At 35.9% G+C, this 23,713-nt stretch overlaps 1 protein-coding gene and 1 non-coding gene across 3 annotated transcripts in view; one reads left to right on the top strand and one right to left on the bottom strand.

Moving 5' to 3' along the window:
- Wdr44 (WD repeat domain 44) overlaps positions 1-23,713 on the bottom strand; it is a 92,971-nt gene that overhangs the window by 54,368 nt on the left and 14,890 nt on the right. For both annotated transcript variants that reach the window (XM_004671473.2, XM_045140964.1), the window contains one exon: positions 3,164-3,197. In XM_004671473.2, the coding sequence (XP_004671530.1) occupies positions 3,164-3,197 (34 nt within the window). The remainder of the gene's footprint in view (positions 1-3,163; positions 3,198-23,713) is intronic.
- Positions 8,963-9,088, top strand: LOC123456983. The gene has a single exon (XR_006634837.1). It is a non-coding gene; the product is annotated as a small nucleolar RNA SNORA26 (small nucleolar RNA).

Genomic DNA, 23,713 nt, shown 5'->3' with positions numbered 1-23,713 from the left:
AGGCTAAAAAAAGATCTAGACACTTCTAATTCTCATTAGTGAAGGAATGAAAAAATTAACAGTGCCTACAGTGACAAAATATTAGAAATGTAAATTCTACTCTTGTTTTATGACAAAGTAAGAAATTTAGCTGTCTATATCCATCCATCCATCCAGTCCTTTCAATGCTATTTCCTTTGTTGTAATCTCAACTCTTGAGAATCTATGTACCTCTTAATAGCTTTTGCTGCACTGATATCTCCTGCCTCCATTTTTTTTTCTACCTTTCTACTAGAGTTTTTTAATTTCCCAGTAAGAAACCTTAGCTAGCCAGGAGTGATGGTACACACCTGTAATCCTGGCATTTGAAGTTCAAGGCCTGAACTACATGATGAAGCCTTGTCTCAAAACAAAACAAAATACCATACAATTAAATTACAACCAAACACACAAACCAAAATACTTGTCAGAACAGCTGGAAGACATAAGTGACTTAAATATCCTGCTTCAAAAATTTAAAGGCAAAAATTCATACCTGACATTTAAGGCTCATCATAATCTTACTACATCATTTTTTCAACATTCGATCACTGAAATTTTGTTTTTATTTATTTGAGAAAGAAAGAGAAAGAGGCAGATGGAGAGAGCGAATGGGCGCACCAAGACCTCCAGCCACTGCAAACGAACTCCAGAACTCCAGATGCATGTATTACCATGTGCATCTGGCTTACGTGGATACTGGGGCACTGAACCTAGGTCCTTAGTTTTCACAGGCAAGTACCTTAACCGCTAAGCCATCTCTCCTGCTCCACTGAAACGTTTTTTACAGCTGCCACACTAGTATTTTAAAACCTCCGTGACTTTGCACATTAATAAATTCAGACTGTTTCCTAACATACATTTCCCAATTGTTTTCTATCTACATATGCAAACCTCAATTTTTAAACCCTAGCACAAATTCTACCTTCTTTCAAAAACTTTTTTCTATCATTACAGGTGGCAGCACTCTTATGTCTACTGTATCTTCCCCTCCTTCCTCTAGCTTTCTAGAGGTACTTACATTTAGTCTCTTCTATAAACATCAAGACCTCATATACTGTCCCTCTGCATTCACGTCTCTTCTGTAACACTTCAAAATTACCACAAACTGAGATTGTATCACATCTTTCTTTGTTTTACTTAAGAAAATCATAGATACATTGCTACACATAAAATAAACTTAATAGCCTCAAAGTATCCACACTATATAAAAGGAACAAACCACTAATACTTAGATCAACTTGGATGGATTTTAATTTTTCCATCTAATATCAAAAGGTCACATACTGTATGATTTCATTACATAGCATCCTTCAAAATGACAAAATTATAGAGTGGAAAACAAATTTAAGAATAATGAGATGTTGGTACACATGGGGCAAAGGGTAGCACAAGGGAGATATTGAGTATACATCTGTGCATCTAGGTGGTGATAGTTACATAGACACATAACAAATTTACATGCACCTATATATTCACATTGTGCCAACATTCTAATTAAGGTATAATCATTGAGGAACTGGATGAAACATACATGGAACCTCTCTATACTACCTCTGCAGCTTCCTGTAAATCCATAATTATTTTGAAATCAATGTATAAATGGGACGATTTTGAATCTCAAGGTAAGGGCAATCTTTAATTATTTAAATAAAGTAAATTGCCCGAATTTACTTGTTGTAATCCAAAAATATCTTAGAGCAAAGTGGCTTTTCAAGTCTACAAACATGAAAAGAAACTGCTTCTGAGCAGGGAGACTGGGAGGTGGAGGATGAGGAATGGGATGAAAAGCTACCTTTTCCACCATATACCTTTTGCTCTAAGTACATTTTAACCATGTATGTGTGTTATTTTTTAAATCTTTCTGGTGAAATGCAAAATACAAAATAATTTTCTGAGATACAGAGAGAGAAAGAGGCAGAGGGACAGAGAGAGAGAGAGAATGAACACAACAGGGCCTTTCAGCTACTGTGAACCAACTCCAGATGCATGTATTTCTTTGTGCACATGTGAAACATTTCACCCTTGCATCACTTTTGCTTCTGGCTACATGGGACCTGGACATTCGAATATACATTTTCAGGCTTCATAAACAAGCACCTTAACCACCAAGCCATCTCTCCAGCCTCAAAATAATTGTTATAAAATGTAAGTAAAGAATGATACAAACTTTTTAAAGTACTGGTTTAAGAAAGAGAACATTATCATTAGCATTCAACTCTCTTGTATATTATTCCCACTTTCCATTATCATTTTTCCTGATACCAGTAATGGTAGCTTAAATTTTGTGTTTATCTCTTCTTTGCTATTCTTTCAAATTTTACCATGTTTATATTTCTTAGTGATCTATCTCTAAACTCTCTGCATACAAAATATTCTTTTGTGCTATGTTTTTGTACTTAACATACATGCAATCAGAGTGTACATATTTTTCTCTGTCTTGTCCTCCCACTCAACACTAAGCTATTGAAATTCATTCATGCTTGTGTATATAACTAATTCATTTATTTCTACTGCTGTAGTAATTCCACATAAATGTACTACAATTTATCAGATGCTGGTATACAATGTACATAAAAGAAGGTAGGTATATCAGAACTTAAAAGAAGCTGGGATTAATTTTTATATATAGTAATGGAATCAGCAGATGCACCCATAAGAAATATACAAGTGTCAAGAGAAAAAAATAACAAAAAAGAAATATACAAGTGTCTCTGCTAATCTATAGTTTTGCAATACAAGTGTTACTTATTCTGTTAATAAACCCACATCTATACAAAGAAGTATTGTACAGTGCTTTTCCCCCAAGTACTAGAGATTGATTGAATCTACAGCCTAGCACATGCTAGGCAAGTATTCTACCACTGATATCTACATGGTGAGTGTTCTTTAATTCTAAAATTTATAAATCAAATGACAATTAGTAAATGTCTGAAAATTATTGACAGCCCCTTCCTTACATCATGATATCCAGTTAGCTATTTCTGGAATAGCTAATGGTGTCAAGCAAGGTGTAAATGCAATGTTGTTGAGCAAAAACGTAAGTAAAAGAACAGAAACAAGAAAGTGACAAGTATACAAATAAGAAAATGAATAAAAAGTCAACATGATTTCTGAAATATATCTTTAAGAAAGCAAATCTTACCTTGAATGATGAAAGCACAGCTTTTTCTGGAGACCTGTTCAGAAATAAAAGAAGGTGTTGAAGAGAAGAGATATGAAAGAAATACATCTATATAGAAAAGTCATGCCTGAATTTTTAAAAAAAAATGTATGTATTTCCTAATTGAAAGGTCTTGTTTGCAATAACAAGATGTAAAAAAAAAATAAGCAAAGAATAAAATTAAATGACTCACAATTTCATCATCTACACAGTCAACTGTTTTTGCTTTACATTGTTTTTCTTTAGTTTCTAGTGTAGTTGAAAATTTTCATAAGCATTAGATTTATTGTGTTTGGAAAGAAACATTTTTTTGCAACATTTTCTCTACCAAGGCAAAACTATCCTTAAACGTTGACTAGTCTAGATACAGTAATTTTGAAGGAAACATTTAACCAATTGCTTTCACCCTTGTCTACCTTTTTGTCCAAATAGGAATATCTGATATCTGCTTTAAAGCATCAAGGTGAGAGTTACTCATATGACTACTAATTATACTTCAGGGATGTGTAAATTTTAAAGAGTTAACATGTCATTTCTGATCTTTGAAAAATAAAGTGCAATGATCACCAAAAGTACAACTTTAAAGTTGAAAGGCAGTTTCAGGGTCATCTAATTACAGTCTTTGTATAGATAAAGAAACAGGTTTCAAGAGTCTAAATGACTTTTCTTCAAAGTAATATTTAGAGGCAAAACTAAAATAGAATATTCTTATTATGCCAAAACCAGGTGATAAAATATGTCCAAGATAGCTCAACACCTAATTAAAATTTTGTTTGAAACAAAGTAAGTTTCAAATAACAGAATAATCCCTTGATTGAATAAACATTTATGGAATACCATTATGTACCAGGACTAGAGATAAGATCAATTAGGAAATTTAGTATTTTTTTCCCGTAAGGTTGCTTAAAAACTAACACAATTTGCTGTCATAACATGTCTGATTAATCACAGTGCTTGGTAAATATAAAGTTGTGTTACAAAAGATAATTTCCATAAATGAAAACTTTGTATTTTTTCTTTTTGAGATAGATTTACTACGTAGTCCAGGTTGGCCTCAAACTCAAGATTCTCATGCATAGTACTCCTGAGTGCTGAGATTATGGGCCTGCATCAGCAAGTTGGACATGTCAACAATTATTTGAATCCTCTGTCAAATCTATATTGCTATGTAATAAAATCCTGTCTATCAAGGGTTTATCAGGACTGAAGTAATTCCAACTGAAAAGAAAAAAAAGGGAACGATTACACACAAATGGATACTTAAACCAATGTAGGTAATAATCAAAGCAAAAACAAGAAAATCTTGAGAGGCTCAAATTTCCATGTAGCACAAATTCAAAATGTGAACCTTGGAGGAGGGAAGAGAGACCTGCAAAAAACATTTAAACGCAAAAGAGCTAAGTTTTTATTGTTTTAATTAAGTCCCATATGAGATACAGAAGGAACGAAATTTCTCTCTCCCCATGACTTTTATACTCAGCCAGTTTCTTTAACAGCCCATCCCATTACCCCCAAGAAAGCCACATTTAATTCCTGTGTGTAATAGGTTTCAAAAATAGCACTTTCTGGCTGTTGATTCACAGGATCTAAGTTACTGGCCAGTAGCTGACATACATGGGAATATTCCAGATTGCACACAGCAATTATTTCCTTCTGACAGACAAGGGTACATAGTAAAAATAGTATTTCCAACAAACTAACCTTGCTTGAATATTGTTTCTACTAATTTATCCTATGTGTGATCACATCATCTAACGATTCAGATTCTCTAAGCTTCTATTTCATTTGTCCTTTGTACAAAGGGGTAAAACTGTCTACTTTGGATTGCTGTGACAATTCAGTGACAGCACATAGCAAGAGGGGAATATAAACACTAGTAGCAGTTTCTTCAGCAGCTTCTAACTGCTCCATGTTTCTCACTGATACTTCGACAATGGAGTGAGGTCTAAAATCAATTTCTAGATATAGAAAAGGTACCCTATAACCTATCAAGCTTCAGCTCTTTTAGCAAAAGAACTTGAATATAGAAGGCCAGATTGAGCCAGTGAGTAAAGGAGACCTTGCAATGGGTGACACAAAACAACATAAAAAAAGGTAACCAAAGGTACTCATAAAGTTGTCAAGGTAACAAAATATTTCATACACATACGGTGGCTTTTTTTTTTAAACTATAAAGCTTAAAAGTGTCTTTTACCAGTGTACTCTGCAAGCGTAGAATTCTTTTATGTTACACTTCTGATATATTTACAGAACATTAGTGGTTAGTAAAATAAGTGAAAACATATTTAATTTTTTAAAGTTGGCTAAAATTGGGGCTGGAGAGATGATTAGTACTTATGGGTGCTTTCTTGCAAAGCCTGGAAGCTTGGGTTCAATTTTCCAGTACCCACATAAAGCCAGATGCACAAAGTGCATGCATGTGGAGTTTGTTTACAATAGCAGAAGGCCCTTTTGTGTACACACTCTTTCTCTCTGCCATTCATAAACAAATAAATAAATTGAAAGTTTGCTAAAATGATCTGTATCATGGGCCACAATGAGAAACAATTCATTTCACTAGAAGCAGGAACAAACATTACAGAGTATTTCCACCTGAGGCTGTCCTACCACAGGGCTCGTAAATAATCAAACAATGGCCATCACTTATTAAGTTTATGCCAAAACAATGCTACTGTGTTTTTACTTTTATTAAAGCAGAGTATCTCTCAAACTCAGGCTGGCCTTGAACTCATGACAGTGATCCTCCTACCTCAGCTTCCTGAGTGTTGGGATTAAAGGCATGAACCACCAGTGTCTGGCTTTCTGTTTTAACTTTTTGTCCTCAAAGTCCAACCAGTAGTTAAGTTACTCTTATCTATTTTATAGAACAAAATTTGACTTGGGTCAGCCTCAATCAATTAAGTTGCATAGCTAATAACCAGAAAACCTAAAATGTGACCTTAGTTGCTCTGAAACCAGTGTCCACTCTTTCAACCATTTTGCAATGCTGCCTGTCACTGTCTCCTGGGTAAAGCCGTCAAATATTACCAAATATTTGGCACTCAAAGAAAAGCTTCATTTCTCTGGAAATTTTACAGATGGAACATTTTATTATTGTATTCCCAGGCCATGCCAAGGCAATTAGGCATTAATTGTACTTGGTAAAGGTAGGTCAGGATTCAAAGCTTCTGACACAATGGATTTTGTTCAAGTCAGAAGTCAGCACTAATTGCCTTCACTTTGGTGTTTATACATAGCACCACTACCATATTTTCATAGCCTTGGTCTTTTAGTTATTTTGAATAAGTTTCAAAGCATCTTGGAATTAAGTATGTGAACAGAATTAAGCCTCTCAGTGATCTGTCCCTTAGAAATACTTCCTTAAATAAAAAATAATAATTTCCCCCTTTTTTTTTTTGTGTGTGTGTGTGGTTTTTTGAGATAGGGTCTTGCTCTAGCCCAGGCTGACCTGGAATTCATGATGTCATCTCAGGGTGACCTCGAACTCAAAGTGATCCTCCTACCTCTGTCTCCCGAGTACTGGGGTTAAAGGCATGCACCACCATGCCTGCCCCCCCCCTTTATTAAGGTTTTATTTTTACTTAGTTATTCATTAGAGAGAATGGGCATGCCAGGGCCTCACTCCTGATGCATGTGCCACCATGCGCATCTGGCTTACATGGGACCGGATGAATTGAACTTTTTTCCTTAGGTTTCGCAGGCATGCGCCTTAACCACTAAGCCATCTATTTGGCTCAATTTCCCCTTTCTTAATGAGTAAACTTAATACAATATTTTCAAATACTACTGACCTAATAGGGATGATAAAGTTCAGAAAATACATTTGCTTTTACACTAAAGATCCTAGGCTATTATGCTTGGAATATGTATTTTATAGTTTTATGTTTCTTTTGTCACTTTTAAGTGCTCACTCCTTACAGTTGATCATGTTACTACCTTTAAAAGTGTTCCTCCCCTTCTAATTTTGGTCTTCATGTGCACTGAACTGGGAAACTAAATTTAAAAGGCAGAACTGTAAGTTGGAGGAATAAGGACTCTGGGAGGCTTCCCAGGTCATTTTCTGTATGTGACTTTATTTTTGACTCCATGACATTTTCTTGATAGCTTCAAAGGCTTCTAAAACATTAAGTTGTATTTGAGAATTATCATTACCAAAGAAGTGGCTGCCAGATAAGCATGTTACTAATCTTCAGTATCCTGGGACAATTCAACTCTTTTCTGTAACTCAGTCCCTAATTTCAAACTAAAGATGACTTATACTGTTTCAGAGTGTGTGTGTATGTACCTATAGATAACAACTATTCAGGTCAGCATTAAGGGTGGGAGGGAGAAATGAAGGGTTAGCTGTCAGAATAAATTAAAATTCTACTTTTGGCTCTTCTATCAACTATGCAAAATTTTAAGCAAGGGTCTCTAGAACTTTTATAATTTTTAGGAAGTTTCTTTCTTTCTTTCTTTCTTTCTTTCTTTCTTTCTTTCTTTCTTTCTTTCTTTCTTTCTTTCTTTTTTTTTTTTTTGAGGTAGGGTTTCTTCCTAACCCAGGATGACCTGGAATTCACTATGTAGTTTCAGAGTGGCCTCAAACTCATGGCAATCCTCCTACCTCTGCTAGGATTAAAGGCATGAGGCACCTTGCCTGGCCAAAGTTGCTTTTTTTTTAATACTAGAAAAAGTCAAAGTCTCCCCCCTCACAGTTTGCTCCCAGCTAGACAGCATAATAAAATATTGCCAGCTAAAAAGCTAAATTCTGGGCTTCATAGATGACTTAGCCATTAAGAGGCTTGCTTGAGAAGCCAAAGGACCCAGGTTTAATTCCCCAGAACCCACGTAAGCCAGATGCACAAGGTGGCACATGAGTTTGGAGTTCGTTTTCAGTGGCAGGAAGCCTTGGCATGCCCAGTCTTTCACTTTCTCTATCTGCCTCTTCCTCTTTCTCCCATAAATAAATAAGTATTTTTCAAAAGCTAAATTCTTTATATTAATTTGACCAAGCTGACTTCATTTTTTAAAAGCTAAGGCAGACTAGAAGTTCAATACTAGTCTATGAACACAGTAATGAAAGAAAGTACACATGCAAATTGCATTCTCCTTACGAAGCAGATACAAAGGTTGAAGGTCTGCTTTGAAGTGTGAAGTATTTTCTGTATGTAATAAAACACAGTTTATATTATGACAGCACATAAGCAAAAATATTGATGTCAATAAACTTCTGAATCAAAATTTGGGGCAAAGGAAGTAGTTCTATTAAGTCACATTGAATTTTCATCCCCTTAGAAGTTGGGTTTGATAATTGCTCAGCAGTACTTCTAGAATTTATTTCATCTCTCTGAGTTTCTTTTGTTCAATGAATAAATTATATACAATCAACATATATTTTAGGAAGTTTTAAAAACTTCCATTTTTTTTAGGAATGAACATACAATTTAAACATTTGTCTCAATTTTATGCTTTCTGATTTCCCTTAAATTTGAGGTACATTATTTAAATGGAGATACAATATGGCACACATGCAGAAATACCAAAGTACTGTATAACTTAAGTAGAATTTTTTGTTGTTGTTGTTGTTGTTTTTCAAGGTAGGGTCTCACTCTAGCTCAGGCTGACCTGGAATTCACTATGTAGTCTCAGGGTAGCCTTGAACTCACAGCGATCCTCCTACATCTGCCTCCCAAGTGCTGGGATTAAAGGTATGTGCCACCATGTCTGGCACAAGTAGAAAAAAAATATTCAAAATATTCTGTAGGAGAGAACTATTAGAAAACAGGAAGTGCGCCCTTTCCTGTGCCCTTTTAAGGTTGTCACAGTACTTTAAGAGGCTAACACAGAAGGGTAAAGGAAAGATGTCTCCATAAAACCCAGAGAAGAGATGGCACACCTCCCCTCTGGATCCTGTCTGGAGTCACAGGCTAAAAAAAAAAAAAAAAAGAAAACAGGAAGTGGAAGTAGGAGCTATAATGAAACCAAGTATCTTGTATGATTAATACACAAAAACAGGGGCTGGAGAAATGACTTAGCAGTTAATGTGCTTGTCTACAAAGCCTAAGAACCCAGGTTTGACCCCCCAGAACCCATGTAAGCCAGATGCACAAGGTGGTACATGCTTACATGTAGCTTATACGCACAAGGTGGTGTACGTGTCTGGAATTTGATTGCAGTGGCTAAGTCCCTGGCATGCCAATTCTCTCACATAAATTTAAGGAAAAAATGCAAAAATAAAGTATTATGTAGACACAAATAGGGCCAATTGTGTATTTTTACATGTTAATGCCAGTAATTTTTTCCCAAAAAGGCCCAATCAAAAACTTACATAAGGGCTGGGGAGATGGCTTAGCAGTTAAGCGCTTGCCTGTGAAGCCAAATGACCCAGGTTCGATTCCCCAGGCCTCACATGAGCCAGATGCACAAGGGGGCGCACACGTCTGCAGTCCATTTGCAGTGGCTGGAGGCCCTGGCACGCCTATTCTCTCTCTCTCCCTCTGCACCTTCTCTCTGTCGCTCTCAAATAAATAAAAAATATATTAAAGAATATTTTAAAAAACTTACATAAAAGCTGGGTATAGTGGCACACACCTTTAATCCTAGAACTTTAGGAGGACTGCTGTGAGTTTGAGGCCACCCTGAGGCTACATAGTGAATTCTAGGGTCAGCCTCTGCTAGAGCAAGACTGTACCTTGAAAAAACAAAACAAAACAAACAAACAAAAACCCCACATCTTACATAAAATAACATTAAACTTTACACAAGCAAATAATCTTTCAGAAAATTGTAATGTAACATGTACAGGTGTTTAAATCTCGGTGGTATATATCACTTCTAAGGAAACCAAACAAATGAAAATGAAAGCTTTCAAAGATCATTTTTCATTAAAAAAGTTTTATAATACACTACTTTTTATTTGAAATACAATCTCCCTCTGTAGTCCAGGCCTGGAACTTGCTGTATGGCCTAGGCTTGTCTGGACCTTATCTTCTTGCCTCTGTCTCCCAAGTTCTTCGTTAATAGGTATGTGCCACCATGCCTGACAACTTACACACTTATCATCTGTTTCTGAGAACATTTGAAATTTACATTCTTTTTTGCATGACAGGGTCTCACTTAGCTTGGGATGGCCTGGAATTGGCTAAGTATCTGAACTTCTGATCTGCCTCTGCCTGTACCTCCCAAGGGCTGAGATTAGCTGTATGTGCCTCTATGCAAAGTTTATGCAGTGCCAAGGACAGAACCCAGGGATTCATGCATGTTACACATTCTTCCACATGAGCTACATTCTCTTCCCCACATAGCAATTTTTAGATGTGCATTATTATTTAGTATGGTAATATGCTATATCATAGTTCTTAGAAATGTACTCCTCCTAAAAGAAATTCTATACCCTTTGAAGAACATCTTCCTACATCTCTCTCTTCTCTCCAACCCCTGGCAACCAATGACCATTCAACTTTCTACTTCCAAGACTACAACTTTTTTTTCAGATTTCACATATAAATGAGATCATGATGCCTTTATCACTCTGTACCTGTTTTATTTCACTTAACACAGCATCTTCTAGGTTATTACTTCTAAATACAAATGATTATTCACTGGGATTTGGGTCTGATGACAACACCTATAACATACCCCAATACTGTTCAATAGGTGACAAAATCAAATCATAAACTTGGATATAATAGTACTGCAATCAACATAACTTCAATGAAAGGAGTTAATATTTAAACAAAGCAGCATTTTGTCAATGCTTGTTTTTATATGAGTGGACTTTGAACCTGATCCTCTTAGTATGTGAGACCAGTATTCACTTCCTTTCATAGAAATGAGAATTATTCCAATGGCAAGTATACAGCATGAAGACATAGATAAGGTCTCTAGCACCCTCCCACAGTGCGGTAGGGTAGGACAGAACCAAACGGTAGAAGCCTATTTTTCATAGATTTGGATGTAACAATCATGTTTATTTGTCTATCTTAGTTGTTAAAGGTGATTTTGTGTGTATGTGTTATGTGTGTGTATATATGTATGTATGTATGATGCTAGTGCTATAAGAACAGTAATTATTTTCAAAATCATAAGCACATTTTAAAAATAAGTCAGAAGGCAAGCTTTTTTCAGTGTTTGATGTAACCTTAAGAAACATTTAGATGTACTACCTCATTTTGTAAATGAAAATGAGGCAAATGATTCAACTAATTTAACCATTATCTACTGGTTAGCATATATCACCATGATGCTAAGTATTATTTACAAAGCAATGAACAAAACAGAAGACATTGTCTCTGCCATCCAGGAACTTATGGTAGCTAATATTAAAAGGTCTCTGTAGGCTGATGTGTTAAGTCAGGACTTCCCTATCACTAACCAATCAACCAACCAACCAACCAACCAAATAAACAAAAGTCTGCTTGGGACTATACCTGAGTAGTTTGTTTTGTTTTGTTTTTTTTATTTTGCTATTTCTAACAATGACTCTCTCAATACACATTAAAAATAAACTGTGTCCTTTAATGTTTCATATGGGTAGGTATACATTTAAATGAAACTATAGGCATTTAGTAAAGCCTTGATTTATCTAGAAAGTACCACCAATTTTTAAGTTGAAGCCAGTAGTGCATCTCAGAAGTTGAAAGTTTAACATGACATCAATGTACAGGTAGAAAGGCTGTAATTTTAGCTAAATAATAAAAGAATATGAGTTATAATCAGGAGAACTGAGTTTTGCTCCTGAATCTGCCAATACATGGCAATAAAAGTATTTATTTTTTATGCAGAAGAGGTGGTAGAAAGAATGTAAGAGCCAAAGGAAGGGTTGGACTCCTTACAACGTGTTCCCTCCAGACAAAAAATTGGCCTCGATATCCATCACCTCATAATTCCTGACACTACCTACATAAGACCACCATAAGAGGAGGGAAGGATCATGGCACCCAAATAGAGGAGAGACTTATTGAGACGGGGAGTGGATGTGATAGAGAAGGGAATTTCAAAGGGGAAAAGGGGGAAGGGGGGTTTTACCATGGGATATTATTTTATAATCATGGAAAATGTTTAATAAAATTGAGAAAAAAGTATTTTTTTATCATTTTAAAATCTGTGAATATTTAAGATATATACAAAATCAGGAGAATATTGTAAACCACACCATATAACATAACACATTGACCATATTCAACAATGATCAATAAATACTCCTCTCTTCACTCCACAATGCTGCTTGATAACTTTGAAACAAATGATAGAAACAATTTCCTTTTTGCTCACAAACATTTCAATAAACATCTGAAAAGGATAAAGATTTCTCTTTAAAACACAATCTCAATACCACTATAAAATTTCACAATTACTTATTATATGTATTTTGTATTCAGATTTCCATAATTGCCTCAATCTTAGTACAGTTGGTTCATTTTAATCAAATAAGATCTCCAGGCAAGGAAAAAGTATGTTCATTAGAAGTTAGCAAGCATTCACAGGAGCCAATCATGCAATATCACCCAGATTTACCTTCTTTATAAGTTTATTGGTTTAGAATAAAAAGGAAGTAACTGTATATAAAAATACAGATTAAAATACTACATGTTTTTGATTTTTCAAGGTAGGGTCTCACTCTAGCTCAGGCTGACCTGGAATTCACTATGTAGTCTCAGGGTGGCCTCAAACTCATAGCAATCCTCCTACCTCTGCCTCCTGAGTGCTGGGATTAAAGGTGTGCGCCCCCACGCCCGGCTAAATACTACATTTCTTATTCTATTTGGCATTTTTACTAATATCTTAGGTAAGGAAATTGGTCATATATCTACTAAATTTTAAGATGAGACAAAGTTGTGATATACTAGAGAACAATACATCAAATCTTACCAGAATGAAATGTAGAAGGAATAGATGTGAAATGCCTAATAGGGAAGTCACGGCTTAATTGTAAACTATGTAAAACCTTTATATATTTTTGGTAATAGCTCAGACAAAGTAATGGCTGTCATCTTAGGGCTGAATTAACAGAACTCCTGTGTGCACAGTAGTTCTCTGCAAATTGTCTCACTGATAAGAGCACACTGATGAATATTCTTTACAATTTGAGATATTATATTTTGGAAGGAAGGATGATGAAGTAGAACATATCTGTCATTGAGAAACCAATGTGGTGAATGTTCTGGAGCCTGAGTGGTACAATGTAAAGAAATGAGGATGACCATACTGGAGAAAATAAAGAAGAAAATGATCTGTTTTCAAATGCTGACATATGATACAACAGAATAAGGATGAAGAGCAGAAACTCCAAGGTGGTAGTTTTCAACTTAATAAGCTTAGTAACAAATGGACTTTAGAAATAGCTATTTCCGGGCTAGAGAGATGGCTCAGCAGTTAAGAAACCTGTAAGGCTGAATGACCTGAGTTCAATTTCCCAGTACCCATACACAGCCAGATGCAGAAAGTGATACATGCATCTGGAGTTTGTTTGCAGTGGCAAGAAGCCCTGGTGAGCCCATTCTGTCTCTCTTTGCTTGCAAAAAAATAATTTAAAAAAGAAACAGCTATTTCCATGATAAAATATCCAAACGGAAGTTCAATGATAACTTTAATAAGGACAATACTAAAGGCTGGAACAAATTACCCCTATGGTCTCTTGTTTCCATTTAAAAAATTTATTTATTTGCACATGCATGAATGTGTATATATATATATATATATATAGCAGTAAAAAGAATTAGAAATGCTTTGCAACAATAAATGCACACAAAGTACTTCAGCTTAGTGTACCAAACTGATACTAAAGATGAATCTTTCTACTTACTTATATGTGTATGTGCTTGTTTTTTGCAGTGCTGAGACTAAAACTGGGGTTTTGTACATGCTAAGCAAACACTACCACGGAGTTATACCTCCAGACCTTACTGATGGTTGTTACACACTGTCCAAATATAGGTCTGTGTTTGTTAATAACTAGGATACATACTGAGAAATGTGTTGTTAGGCAGTTTTGTCATGTGAATATGACAAAGAATGTTCTCAACCAAAATGAAGATGGCTGTGATATCACCAAGGAAGATATAATCTTACAGGACCATTATTCTTTTTATAGACTGTTTTTGACCAAAAATGTCATTATCCAGGACCTAGCTATTGTTCTTAAACAGGAAGTGCTTGAAATTTAATTTTAAGTACTAATCAGGGAGAGTAGAGGTCTTTTTGATTTTTTTTTTTGTTCTGTCCTAGGAATCCTAACTTTTTTTTGGGGGGGGAGATAGGGTCTAACTCTAGCCCAGGTTGACCTGGAACTCACTATGCAGTCTCAGGGTGACCTCGAACTCACAGCAATCCTCCTACTTCTGCCTCCCTAGTACTGGGATTAAAGGTGTGTACTACCATGCCTGGCAGGAATCTTGAATTTTTAAAATTTATTTTTATTTCAGAAAGAGGGAGAGAGAGAGCAGAACGAGAGGAGAGAGAGACTGGATATGGGCGCTCTAGGGCCCCCAGCTGCTGTAAACAAATTGCAGGCACATGTGCTACCTTATTCATCTGGCTTACATGGGTTCTGGGAAATTGAAGCTGGGTCCTTTGTGTTTACAGGCAAGGGCCTTAACCATTAAGCAATATCTCCAGCCCAAATCCTAATTTTTTTTTTTTTAATCCTGGGGTTATATCAGTTACTTTTTCACTGTTGAGGCAAAATGCCCAACCAGTAGCAGTTTAGGGAAGGAAAGGGTTTATTTTTTTTAATTTTTTTTAAAGTTTTAATTTATTTATTTGAGAGCGACAGACACAGAGAGAAAGACAGATAGAGGGAGAGAGAGAGAATGGGCACACCAGGGCTTCCAGCCTCTGCAAACGAACTCCAGACGCGTGCGCCCCCTTGTGCATCTGGCTAACGTGGGATCTGGGGAACCGAGCCTCGAACCCGGGTCCTTAGGCTTCACAGGCAAGTGCTTAACCGCTAAGCCATCTCTCCAGCCCGGAAAGGGTTTATTTTAAAGGGAAAATCTATCATGGTGGGAAAAGCATGGCAGGAGCAGGAATCCAGTGTCACTTTATCATATCAGCAAGGAGGAAGTAAAGAGCAAGAGGCAACTGGGGTTGGGCTCTAATACCTCATGGACTGTCCCCCAGTGACACACTTCCTGCAAGGCTTACCTTCCAAAAGCTCCAGAAACTTTTCAAACAGCACCACCAACTGAGGTTTAAGTATAAAAAGCACATAACTCTATGGGGGACATTTTACATTCAAACCACCACAAAGGGTATTTGAAGCAATCAAATCTTTTTACATGCAACATCAGTTTTCATCTTTCTTTAAATTGACCATGATACATTTGAACTGGGGGCTGAGTGGGTGGCTCATTGGATAAAGTGTATACCACTCAAGTGTTAGGACTGCAGTTTGAATCCTCAGTACTCAAACAAATGCTAAGTGGGCATGACAGCCACCAGCATTCCTGGCACTCCAAGGGCAGACACAGAGGATCCCTGGGGAAATCTGGTAAGCTAGACTACTTGAATCAGCTAGGTCTGAGTTCTAGTGAAAGACCCAGTCTTATTAAATAAGCTGGATAGTGATTGAGGTAGATGCCTGACATCAAGCCCTGCCTCCACCCACTTGTGCACAAATATGCTTGTGAACATGCACACATGCAGGCGCACGGACATCACACAAATGCACAAAAATTAAATAATTATTTTTTCAAATGAAAAAAATGAAGCTTTGCTACTGTATAGGTCAAAAAAACAAAGGTTTCATAAACTAAGGTGTTTTAGAAGTATTAAAAATAGTCAAGTAGGGCTGGAGAGATTGCTTAGCGGTTAAGGCGTTTGCCTGCAAAGCCAAAGGATCCCGGTTCAACTCTCCAAGACCACGTAAGCCAGTTGCACAAGTGGACACATGCATCTGGAATTTGTCTGCAGTAGCTGGAGGCCCTTGCATGCCCATTTTTTTTCTCTCCCCCTCCTCTCTCAAATAAATAAATTAAAAAAATAACAGTCAAGTAATTATGTTGAAACCTATTAATTGCTTGAAATGATCTTTGGGAAATTAGTAAATGTCTCTTAACTTTTGTCTCTGGTTTTTGAATTTATTTTAGAAGTATATACAGTGAAACTTTATGTCCTGGTTAACTTTCTTACTGAAGTCCTTTTCCTTTAATATGTTAATGGCAGTTCTATAATTGATATATAAAAAAGTATGAGTAGTATATACAGGTTGAGCACATCAATCTGAAAATCTAAAATACAAAATGTTCAAAATCCAAAACATTTGAGTGCTGACAATGATCTCACAAGTGAAAAATGCTACACCTTCCTCACCTGATGGGTTCAAAGTACAGGCATATAAAAATATTGTATAAAATTACCTGCAAGCTATATGCATAAGGTATGTATGAAATATAAACAAGTTTTATGTTTAGACTTGGGTCTCATTCTGAGTATATTTATTTATGTACATATATATTCCCAAACCCAGAAAATTCTGAAATCTTTACAATTTCTGTTCCCTAGTACTTTGGAAACAGGGAATTAATCCTATACATGTAATTTTGAAGTGTAATAAATTAAACAAACTCCCATGATTTACCTTTTTACCTGGAAATATTAGAAGAGTACCAGCATCAATACCAGTGTAGCTACTGTATGCTCTACTGTACCTGCCAGGCTCTCCATAATGATTATTGTCAAGATTTTATTTCTGTCACTCTCTTACTTGTTTCTTTGCATATAAGTATGTTTCGGGGGGGGGGGGAGGTCAGAGTCTCTTGTTACTACAAACAAATAGCAGATTCTTGCACCACTTTTGCGACCAGTTTGCATAGGTGGCTTGGAAACTGAATCCAGACCAACAGGCTTTGCAAGCAAGTGCCTTTAACTGCTGAACCACCCTTCTCAGAAGTCCATTATAACTCTTCCTTTTTAAATATTTTATTTTTATATATTTATTTATTTGACAGAGAAAGATTTCTGTCACTCTCTTACTTTTGTTTCTTTGCACATAAGTGTGTTTCGGGGGGGGGGGGTCAGAGTCTCTCAGCAGATTCTTGCACCACTTTTGTGACCAGTTTGCATAGGTGGCTTGGAAACTGAATCCAGGCCAACAGGCTTTGCAAGCAAATGCTTTTAACTGTTGCACAACCCTTTTCAGAAGCCCACTAATACTCTTTCTTTTTAAATATTTTGTTTTTATACATTTATTGATTTGACAGAGAAAGAGAGAGCGAATGGGCGCAACCAGGGCCTCCAGTGACTGCAAATGAACTCCAGATGTGTGCGCCCCCTTGTGCATCTGGCTAACATAGGTCCTGGGAAATTGAACCTAGGTCCTTTGGCTTTTCAGACAAATGCCTTAACTGCTAATCCATCCCTCCCACCATACTCTTCCTTCTAAAAAAGTTTAGTCAAATATTCACAAATACGTATCTATAAGCAAGATACTAAAATTTACTATTTTTAAACTTTGCTTTCACAAATGCACTTCCAAAGATAAAATAATGGACATCCACACATACAAAAACCAGCATTGGATTCAAACATCTTAGTATTCTGTCAAGCGAAATGCTCTAATCCTACTCTAATCTTAACACACTCTAGTTGTACTTAAATTTCACAATTGTGAAGCCGGGTGTGGTGGCACACACCTTTAATCCCAGCACTCAGGAGGCAGAGGTAGGAGGATTGCCATGAGTTTGAAGCCACACTGAGGCTACATAGTGAATTCCAGGTCAGCCTGAACTAGTGTGAAACCCTACCATGAAAAACATATTTCATATATATATATATATATATATATATATGTATTTTTTCTCTCTCTCTCACAACTGTGCCCATATCTAAAAATTTCCTAATGTTTTTCTCCCTACTAGGGTTATCAGATTTAGAAACAAAAAAAAAATTTTCAATTAAATAAAAGCATTTAATATGTTTATTATTAGAAATTGAAATTTAATTGAGTGTACCTTTTCTAGCAACACTATCTCATCAAGTTAATTATGCTGACATGCCATGAAAGGACAAAGTAGCAGGAATTATAAGGCAAATGTCATCATATAAATTTTACCTAAATATATACTGGTATCCTCTGTACAGAACTTAAGTTTTGAATACGTGTGTGTATTCGTTCAAAGCTCTTCAAGAAAGTATATTCAGTGCATATGTCTAAAAGCAAATACCATACATACACACGCAAATACACATATGGTATTACATTCAACTATCAAAAATATTCAGTGAAGAGTAGGAAGGAATATTAACAGCTTTACTTGTTCAGATTTTCTCCCTCAAAGAAATCTTCAAGATGGCTACTATAACAAATAGACACAAATGCTAGAAATGTAAATGAGGTTAAATTGTAGAGGATAAGTAAATATCAATAACCAACCTTCTAGACAAATAATAATTAACCTTATATTGTCAGGATGGGGAGAGGGCTCAGTAGGTAAAGTATTTATAGTATAAGCATGAGGAATTGAGTTCAGATTCCCAGTATCCATTTAAAAGGCAGGTGTGATATGTGTATCTGTAATCTAAGTGCTAGGAAGACAGTGACAACAGGATCCCAGGAGCTTACTAGCTCATCTGGCCAAATCAGTGTATTCCAGGTTCAGTAAGAGACCCTGTCTCACAAATAAGGTGGAAGGCAATTGTGGAAAACACTTCTGGCCTCCACAGCCACAAACATAAGAATATGTACACACATACCTGCACATACTCCACACACATATACATGCAAAAATTATATTTTCATTAAAAAGGGATTCAGTTACTATATAAAGTGACTTTATGGTAAGCTTATTTTAAAAGGAATTAAGAAAATTTCAGACAATTATTTCTGTATCAATTAAAAAACTGATGAGCCATCTACAATATAAAATAGAATTTGCTCCACAATTCTGTCAATTAATAATCTTAACATCCTCCCACAACTTGAAGCACTAAAAGCTTTTAGATGTGAACATCAATCGATCCCAGTGTGTATTAAAAACTCGTATGGCTACTGAGGAGATGGCTCAGAGGTTAAAGACACTTGCTTACAAAATCCTGCTGGCCCAGGTATGATTCCAAAGTACCTACATAAAGCCAGATGCACAAAATGGTGCATTTGTCTAGAGTCCATTTATAGGATCAAGAGGTCTGGTATATCCATGCTTTCTTTCTATGCCTTTCTCTCTCTCTCTCTCCCCTTCCCTCTCTCCCCCTCCCCCCCCTCTCTCTCTCACACACACACACACAAATAAATAAAGATATTTAAGAACTAATATGGATTAAAGTCCCTCAATAGCTGCCTTTCCCAGAGCACAGCGAAATCCTCATTTTGAAACGAGCTATTGATATGACCACAGTAGGAATTTAACAGTTACTCAGAGCTTCAGTGAATAGTTTCTTTGTAGGGAATTACTAGATCATCTTTTCCAATTATAAGCTCAGATTTTCATCACTTATTCCCTGAGTAATCAGTATTTAAAATCACTCAAAACTTTACAGGCTGAGGATCAGCCTGGAGCTACAAAGTAAGTTCTAGATCAGCCTGGGCTAGAGTTAGACACTACCTCAAAAGACAAATAAAGAACAAAAAATAATAAAATCATTGGCAAGTACTTAAGACTACTGTTTAAAAAAAAAACAAATATTTATAGTTTCAAAGAGCCAGAGCTCCTAAGTCTTCTTACTTCCAGTTTCCCAACTCATTTGGCTACAAGCAAATCCTTAACCTTTTAGGCTTGGTGTGTCTCTATCCCTTTACCAGAGGGTTATCTGAAAACAAACAATCAGTAAACCTTTAGCAAATAGGGAGGAATCAGTGTGTAGAATAAGCCTACATTTGCCACCTGTTTCATATTTAATTAAACAACTAAGAATTATTCACTTGTAGTACAAAAATAGGGTTCTAAGAGCAATATTATTTAACCTTAGTATGCCATTTTTAACCTTTCATTTTACTTATGAAAAGAATATATCAAAAAAATGGGCAAGACCTTGGGATCTAGTTTAGCAGTACAGTACTTGCCTAGAATATACAGAAGTCCTGGGTTCAATTTCCAGTACTGCAAACCATCTACCAAATAACAATAAACAAACACCAGTTGGGCAACATGCATAAAATTTGATTAATAATTCTTTTGGTCAGTCAGATTTTTTTGTCATTGAGAGAAAAGGGTAGTTAACTCTTAAAACTCTAGTTACTTTGCAAAATCCATGAAGACTCATGAAGAAGTAAAAAGGAGCAATGACAGGGAAGGAGAATGTAGAGTGAGTCAGCTAGAATCAAGCTGGTTGCTTGGGGAACATTTCTCTTATAGGAAGGTGACTAGAAAGGGTTGTTTAGTAGGGAACTACCTTGTAGCTTGAGTTTGATTTTATCATCCTCTGTCTTTGCTTAAGGAAAATATAAAAGTAAGATAAGCTGAAGCAGTCCAACAAGGAACTAAAGTAGAGCAAAGGACAACTTGACTGTACAAGGTGCTGGGAATATAAGGCCCTTGAATGAACAGGATATGAGCAGATAAGACTTTTTTCCAGTCATTAAAATAAGAAGGTAATTAAAGTGTTTTGGTTTCTAAAAGCCAGCAAGTTGAAACAGTAATATCTGTCTTCAAACAAAGACCAACACAAAAATGTAAAGTCTAAACAGGGAATCAGAATGTTTCTACTGGTCAGAAAACTACAGTGATAAAAACAAAAAAGAGGAACAAACAAGAAGTTGTAAAGTAGGTAAATAAATAAACACAATTCCAGGTTGAACACACATACATGCACACACAAAAATTTCAAATTTACAGGAAAAGATACTGGTTTTTTTTTTTTTGCCGTTTAAAATCTTTCTCTAAGTGCATTGATTTGAAATTTTGATATGTAGCATTACATTTTGGCATTGAAGTTTGTATAAACCAGTCATATTTATCTTGTGGAACATTTTACTAGATTCTTTGCTAAATGTGAAAATCCTTCATTGAAGGTGAGAATTCAAGAAACACCTTCAACATTATTCAAAAGAAAGAAAGAAATGTTATCTAAGAAAAATTCACCACACCTTTCAAGCCCAATGCTCCATGACACTACAACACTTAGCTCCCTCATAGTCCTTTTAGGTTGGTTTGTACTAAAAGTGACAACTTCAAGGAAGCCTATAAAATCCAGAAAAGGTAAGGAAAAACTGGTGCTATACAATCACAAGCAACTTTTATTTTTCCAATAAATGTTATATTTTAACTACATAGACAAAACAATAACTACTTAGATATCCCTGGACACAAGTCATGAACATAGTTATAATAATCAACTAATAGGAATTAGCTGTATCCCTAGGATATAAATTACCACTTTATGATTGTTTCAATGTCCATTTCAACTTCTCAATACTATACAATCTTAGATGTAGAATAAGTCTAAAAATACCTAATAGTTATTTTGTCAGTAGTATTAACTAAAATGCATGGTGAGACAACTTGACACAATGACTGTTTTTAGCAAGTTGGCTTTTTGGCATTATGTAAATAATATTTAATGAAATAAAAAATTGTGGTGAAATTATAAATTTAAAAACATAAAGTGGACCTCTACACAACTATATCTTATGTAAAATGACAACCTAATTTTCCAAACAGTATTTATGTAGCAAGTTTTATGCTATATTCCTAAAAAAAAAAAAAAAAAAGCAAAAACAAAAAAAAAAGCTATATATTTACTGACACAAATAACAAAACAGGCAGGCCTTGGTGGCACATGCCATTAATCCCAACACTTGGGTGGCAGAGGTATGAGAATCGTCATGAGTTCAAGGCCACCCTGAGACTACACAGTGAATTCCAGGTCAGCCTGAGCTATAGTGAAACTCTAATCAAAAATAAATAAATAAATAAATAAATAAATAAATAAATAAATAAATAAATAAAAAATCAAGGACAAGGATCCAGGGCTGGGGAGACTGCTCTGTTGGTCAAGTGCTTGCCTTGCAAGTATGAAAGGCTGAGTTTGATCCCCAGAGGCGTATAAAAAACACACACACAAAAAAATAAAAATAAAAACAAAAACAGGGCCGGGTGTGGTGGCACAGACCTTTAATCCCAGCACTTGGAAGGCAGAGATAGGAGGATCGCCATGAGTTCGAGGCCACCCTCAGACTATATAGTGAATTCCACATAGTGAATTCCAGTTCAGCCTGAGCTAAAGTGAAACCCTACATCGGAAAAACAAAATCAAAAACAAAACAAAATAACAAAACAGGAGCTGGAGAGATGGCTTAGCAGTCAAGGCACTTGCCTGCAAAGCCAAAGGACCCAGGTTTGATTTCCCACGACCCATGCAACCCAGATATGCACAAGGCTGGAGGGCCTGGCATGCCCATTCTCTCTCCCCCGCACCCACCGTTTCTGTATCTCTCTTTCTTAAACAATAATAAAACAACAACAAAACAAATATTTTATTTCCCAGGCTTGCTTGGAAATTCTAAACTAAAACATCTTCCTCTATATATTTACAACCACTCAATAAATTCCTACATTAAAAGAGGAACACCAAAGTACTGCTGAAATTTCACAATGTTCCATTTTGACAAAACAGATTAGAATAAAAACCACATCTATTAATGATTTAAAATAATTGGGACTGGAGAGATGACTCAGCAGGTAAGGTGCTTGGTTGCAAAGCCTAATGATCTGGGTTCAATTCCCCAGTACCCATGTAACACCAGATGTACAAAGAGGCGCATGCATCTGGAGTTCATTTTAAGTGGCTGGGGGCCCTGGAACACCATTTTCTCTGTCTGTCTCTATTTGCAAATAAATAAATACATAAATAAAATATAAAAAATGGTAAAGACAAAAACTAATAACTATATGCTTCTCCAGAGAAGTCAATACTTGAAAGAAGCATTCTAAATCACTTTGTAAAGTGTAGCTCGAGGTAGCTTCTCCAGGAGGGAATGATGAAAGCACTCACTGCAAAACAGTGCTGCTGGGAACTGAGCTAGAAGTGACTTAGACTACTTACTGTAAGGCAGCTTGAAAAGGATTAGTTTGCACTGGTTTATTAACAGACATAATTTCAACTGCCAGTTCTTTCAAATTTTCCCATAAAGAAAATGATAAGATGAAGGTTGTCATGGGAAAATAAGAACCTGAAACTACCTCCCACTTTTTAGAAAGTAACCAAGAATTTTAGAGAGGCTGCAAGTTGTATTTTAGAAGCTTTACCAAGTCAATATGTAAATATGACCTTATATTATATAAAACCTTCAATGGGAACTAACCTTTACAAATAACTGCCAGTAAATTCTAAATAAAAATTAGGATGCTAAAGCACCTGTCACAAGCTCTGCTTTGTGAACCTATCATTCAAACTTAAGACTTTTCTCTTTTTGAGTTCAAAGCTCTTCACTAAAGATTTAATATTAAGCACTTCATTTTATGAATTCAATTTCTGGATATATACTTGAATTTCTACGTCTGTATTCCTTTTTTTTTTTTTTTTTTTTTTGCTTTTTCGAGGTAGGGTCTCACTCTAGCCCAAGCTGACCTGGAATTCACAACGTAGTCTCAGGGTGGCCTCGAACTCACAGCAATC

This window comes from Jaculus jaculus, chromosome X (genome assembly GCF_020740685.1).
Source record: "Jaculus jaculus isolate mJacJac1 chromosome X, mJacJac1.mat.Y.cur, whole genome shotgun sequence".
NCBI classification, from domain to species: Eukaryota; Metazoa; Chordata; class Mammalia; order Rodentia; family Dipodidae; genus Jaculus; species Jaculus jaculus.
Note: the sequence above shows the minus strand (reverse complement) of the source record. Positions and strands in the feature narration are given on the sequence as shown.